Source organism: Arachis ipaensis, chromosome B1, assembly GCF_059453495.1.
Source record: "Arachis ipaensis isolate K30076 ecotype BB chromosome B1, ASM5945349v1, whole genome shotgun sequence".
NCBI classification, from domain to species: domain Eukaryota; kingdom Viridiplantae; phylum Streptophyta; class Magnoliopsida; order Fabales; family Fabaceae; genus Arachis; species Arachis ipaensis.
This window is the reverse complement of record NC_142436.1, coordinates 69,113,304-69,117,909: the sequence shown is the minus strand read 5'-3', so window position 1 is coordinate 69,117,909 and position 4,606 is coordinate 69,113,304. Positions and strand designations below refer to the sequence as shown.

The 4,606-nt window shown below is 39.5% G+C and overlaps 2 protein-coding genes across 2 annotated transcripts; both read right to left on the bottom strand.

Annotated features, from left to right (window-relative positions):
* Window positions 1-1,666: 1,666 nt before the first annotated feature.
* Window positions 1,667-3,151, bottom strand: LOC107618443 (uncharacterized). Its single transcript, XM_088502815.1, has 6 exons — window positions 3,141-3,151; window positions 2,842-2,926; window positions 2,671-2,760; window positions 2,208-2,281; window positions 1,894-1,974; window positions 1,667-1,781 (listed from the first exon to the last, which is right to left on the bottom strand). The coding sequence occupies exons 1-6, from the start codon at window positions 3,149-3,151 to the stop codon at window positions 1,667-1,669; spliced, it is 456 nt and encodes a 151-aa protein (XP_088358941.1).
* Window positions 3,152-3,429: 278 nt separating this feature from the next.
* LOC107607948 (uncharacterized) lies at window positions 3,430-4,236 on the bottom strand. The gene has a single exon (XM_016309843.1). It carries the CDS (start codon window positions 4,234-4,236, stop codon window positions 3,430-3,432), a length of 807 nt encoding a protein of 268 aa, XP_016165329.1.
* Between the last annotated feature and the right edge of the window lie 370 nt (window positions 4,237-4,606).

Here is a 4,606-nt window from a genome sequence, read left to right as displayed (position 1 = left end):
CTCTGCTTTCCTCTGTCTTCTGATTCACGCATGCACGTCCTCCCATGGCAAGCTGTATGTAGGGGGTCACCGTCGTCAATGGTTACATCCCATCCTCTCAGTGAAGAATATGCTCACATGCTCTGTCACAGCACGGCTAATCATCTGTCGGTTCTCGATCATACTGGAATAGGATTCTTTATCCTTTTGCGTCTGTCACTAACGCCCAGCACTCACGAGTTTGAAGCTCGTCACAGTCATTCGATCATTGAATCCTACTCGGAATACCACAGACAAGGTTTAGACTTTCCGGATTCTCATGAATGCCGCCATCAGTTCTAGCTTATACCACGAAGATTCTAATTAAGAGATCTAAGAGATACTCATTCAATCGGATGTAGAACGGAGGTGGTTGTCAGGCACACGTTCATGGGTTGAGGAAGGTTATGAGTGTCACGGATCATCACCTTCATCACAGCTAAGCGCGAATGAACATCTTAGGTAGGAACAAGCGTATTTGAATGGAAAACAGAAATACTTGCATTAATTCATCGAGACACAGCAGAGCTCCTCACCCCCAACAATGGAGTTTAGAGACTCATGCCGTCAAAGAGTACAAAGTTTTGATCTAAAATGTCATGAGATCCAAAATAAGTCTCTAAAAGTTGTTTAAATACTAAACTAGTAGCCTAGGTTTACAGAAAATGAGTAAACTATAGCAGATGGTGTAGAGATCCACTTCTGGGGCCCACTTGGTGTGTGCTGGGGCTGAGATTTAAGCAATTCACGTGCATAAGGCCATTTTGGGTGTTCAACGCCAGGTTTGGATCCATTTCTGGCGTTGAACTCCAACTTTTAATCCTTTTCTGGCACTGGACGCCAGAGTTGGGCAGAGAACTGGCGTTGAACGCCAGTTTACGTCGTCTATCCTTGAGCAAAGTATGGACTATTATATATTTCTTGAAAGCCCTGGATGTCTACTTTCCAATGCAATTGGAAGCACGCCATTTCGAGTTCTGTAGTTCCAGAAAATCCACTTTGAGTGCAGGGAGGTCAGAATCCAACAGCATCAGCAGTCCTTTTTCAGCCTGAATCAGATTTTTGCTCAGCTCCCTCAATTTCAGCCAGAAAAATACCTAAAATTACAGAAAAACACACAACTCATAGTAAAGTCTAGAAATATGAATTTTTCCTAAAAACTAATGAAAATAAACTAAAAACTAACTAAAACATACTAAAAGCTATATGAAATTAACCCCAAAAAGCGTATAAAATATCCGCTCATCAGTACAAAAGAAAACGAAAATGGAACATAATGTTGATTACTTATTGAAGCTGGCAAAGTGCAGTTGGAAACTTGAGCAATTCATTCACTTAGAACCATCAAGATTTAGGGTAAAAATTCATTCATGTGATTTCACAGGAACAACTTTAGCTCAAACCATGTTCAGAAACTGAACTTATGATATGTATGTATACCAGCATAAACAAATAGCATAATATTCTCTATCTAAACAAGAAAATAAATAAAAGTGCTTTAAAATAATTACTGAATTGTAATGGCTCAGATATATCAATTATTTGTTAATGAGAACTTATTACACTGGGTTGAAAATAAACAGAATAAAATTTTCCAAAAATTAGGTTACTTTCGATGTATATAATTGAAGATTTTGATTAATGAGTGTTAACAAACTAAAAGGAAAACCTGGGGAGAAATCACACGTTTGTCTGGATCTTTAATCTCCAAATCCTTTACACAACTTTCGGGATTCCATACAACAACACCACCCCACATCTGCAATATTCCAAAATAGGCTCTTCATAACAATCACAAATTTGGAATTTTATAAGACATGTAATATTACAAAATGATAAAGTAAGGAAATTTTGAAGGTGAGATGAATAATAGAAGATATAAAGCCATTAGTCTCGGACAGATCTCCATTTGGAAGCTCCAATTGCAGAGGACATTCCTTTGCAGATGATATATACCTGTCATTATATACAAGGAAACATTTAATGTAAGCTGTCTAAACGCAGATCAGAATCAACAAACTAATCACAATAGAGAATTGTAATAGCAGTAGAGACAATGAGACAGAAGAAATTTCAATTTTTTTCCATTTAATGCTAGCACTAGGAAGGCTATCAAAAGTAAAAGAAGAAATGAATTCTTAGATTATGAAAAGAAGTAAATAAATCTAGGATTGAGCTGAAGAGTATACACCACAAGTTGCAATACTTTAGATCTCCCTCCCGCTGCAACTGAAGTATCTAGATGCCACTCATTTGAATTAAGCTGTTCAACATCAAAATATTTACATCAAATACATCACCAAATTTATTATTGTTGTATCTCAGATAGATATTAAGTAAATACTACAAGAAAAATTACAAGGTTTTGCAGATACTTTCTAATGCATTAGCAGTGATAAAGAACTCACGTAAGTTGAACCATCTCTACAAAAGACATATGCATAACTCAATAGACACAGGAACTTCAAAATGTTCAAAGCGCTGTGACTTTATCTGATAATCACTAATTATGCCAACAAATCAAATATTTTCGGGTAGAAAGGCACATCATCTATCCAATGATACAAAAGTAGAAAGGGTCTAAAGTTAGAACTAAATAATGGTAAATTTGCTACAAACTATAAATAAGTCAAGACCAAAGAGAATGTATACAAAGAAAGGAAGATCCTTGGTACTGAATATGTGGCTTCCGTGTATATCATCCCAGTACGAAAAAGAAGACTTTGGCGTGTAGTATAAAACCTGCCAATTAGGAACAAGAAAATCATTCAAATCTAAACAATGCCACGACTTTTTAACCATCACATGTATAAAAGACTATACCTGGCTTTCAACCGTTATGTTTGCTATAGGTTGCAAAGCTTGGATCACAGGATGCAACAGAGTCTTGTCAATTTCATGAAAACCCCTATATTAAGATCACCACAGAAACTTTAGGATGAAACTCTTTCAAAGAAAACTAAGCTAATAATATTCATGACAACACATATAAAAGCAAAAGAACAGTTCAACAATGATCTAGAATAACTGTTAAAGCCTCTATGTCACCACTTAAAACATGTGAATTCTGAGTGCCTAACTTATAAATAACACATCTAGATACAATATAGCAAAATAAATACTTATCATCCATCTAAGATGAATTTCTATGCCCTACAATGTAAAAAGTTTTACACTATCCATCAATCAAATTGCAAGTGAGAAATCATGATGGGTACTATTGTAAAGGGTATACTAATCTGGCACTTAATTGTATTTTCATTTGCTGACAGTGACACTTTACACTGTCAGTAAATGGAACATTAATTCCTATTTATAAAACATCAATAGCTAGTTTTTGAAAGAAAACAAAATTGAAATAAAACCTCATTAAAAGAACACTGAAATGGAGTCTCAATTTCACAATCCATACTAATCATATATCCAATCTTGTGGCTCTGCATTGAGCAAACTGAACCTGCCATCAGCACCAACCGGCATGAACTCACTGCGAATCGAATTCCCTTCACTCCCGCCACTCATAAACAACCTGGCAAAGGTCTCAGCTGTCCTTGAAGCCGCCTCATCCTCTGAAACGTGGCCGAGTACCCACGCATGCTGGTACTTACCCACCACAGCCCTCACTTCCCCTTCCTCCTTGTCCCCATTAAAAACCACAACACTATAACCCTTCCCTCCACCGCCTACATTCCCCAAACAACGCTTCAGCATCTCATCAAAATCTTCATCACTCAACTTCCCGCCAAAAACAACTTTACCACACTTCAACGGACACTGAGCTTCCGAACCCTCCGTCTGCACGCAACTGGAGCCCGAATCGATGACCACAGAGACGTCGTAGTCACCGCCGCCGCAATTGCCGCATCGCGAGGAGTTAGGGTTCAGTTGGGACATCTTGCGGGTAATTGCTGCTGCGACGTCGTTTGGACCGAGGCTGCGAGAAGTGGAGAAGTCAAAGCCGAAAGTGAGAACAGGAGCATGGCAAGCCCTAGCAGCGGCGGCGGCTTCAATTGACCCCAGGAGCGACGACAGTGCACGGCGGAACAGCCTCCTTCTCTCTCGCGTCACGTCTTCGTCCTCTCTCTCCATCTCGTCTGTGAATCGTCTTTCTCTCTCTCTCCTCCGGACTCCCTCCTCCACGGCGGCGATGGCGGCGGCTGTAGCGGCGTTGCGGCGGTGACCCCCTCTCACTCTCTGTTCTCTCGCTCGTGTTCTCATCTTTGTCTTCCTCCTCTCCTCACTCTGGTTCACTCATTCTCTCGGATCTGGGTGTGTGTGTGAAAGGAAAGGCTGCGTGCATTTGAACAATTAATTGGAAGGGGAGTTAGGGTTTTGAACAATAATTGGCAGGGTTGCGAGGGTTTACGAAGTAGGTGCAGGGAGGCAGGGTTGCGAGGATGAATGAAGGTGCGTTCTTTGGAGGGAATGACAAAAATTTTACTAAGTGTATGTGACTTTGCTTTCAGGGAAAAGAGGGAAAAAATTCACTAAGTGTCAAATTTTTTGCTCTAGACACATTAGGCATCACTTTTAAAACGCACCCAAAACTTAATAAATAGGCTACTCTCTAAAAGCGTCCCCTTTGATA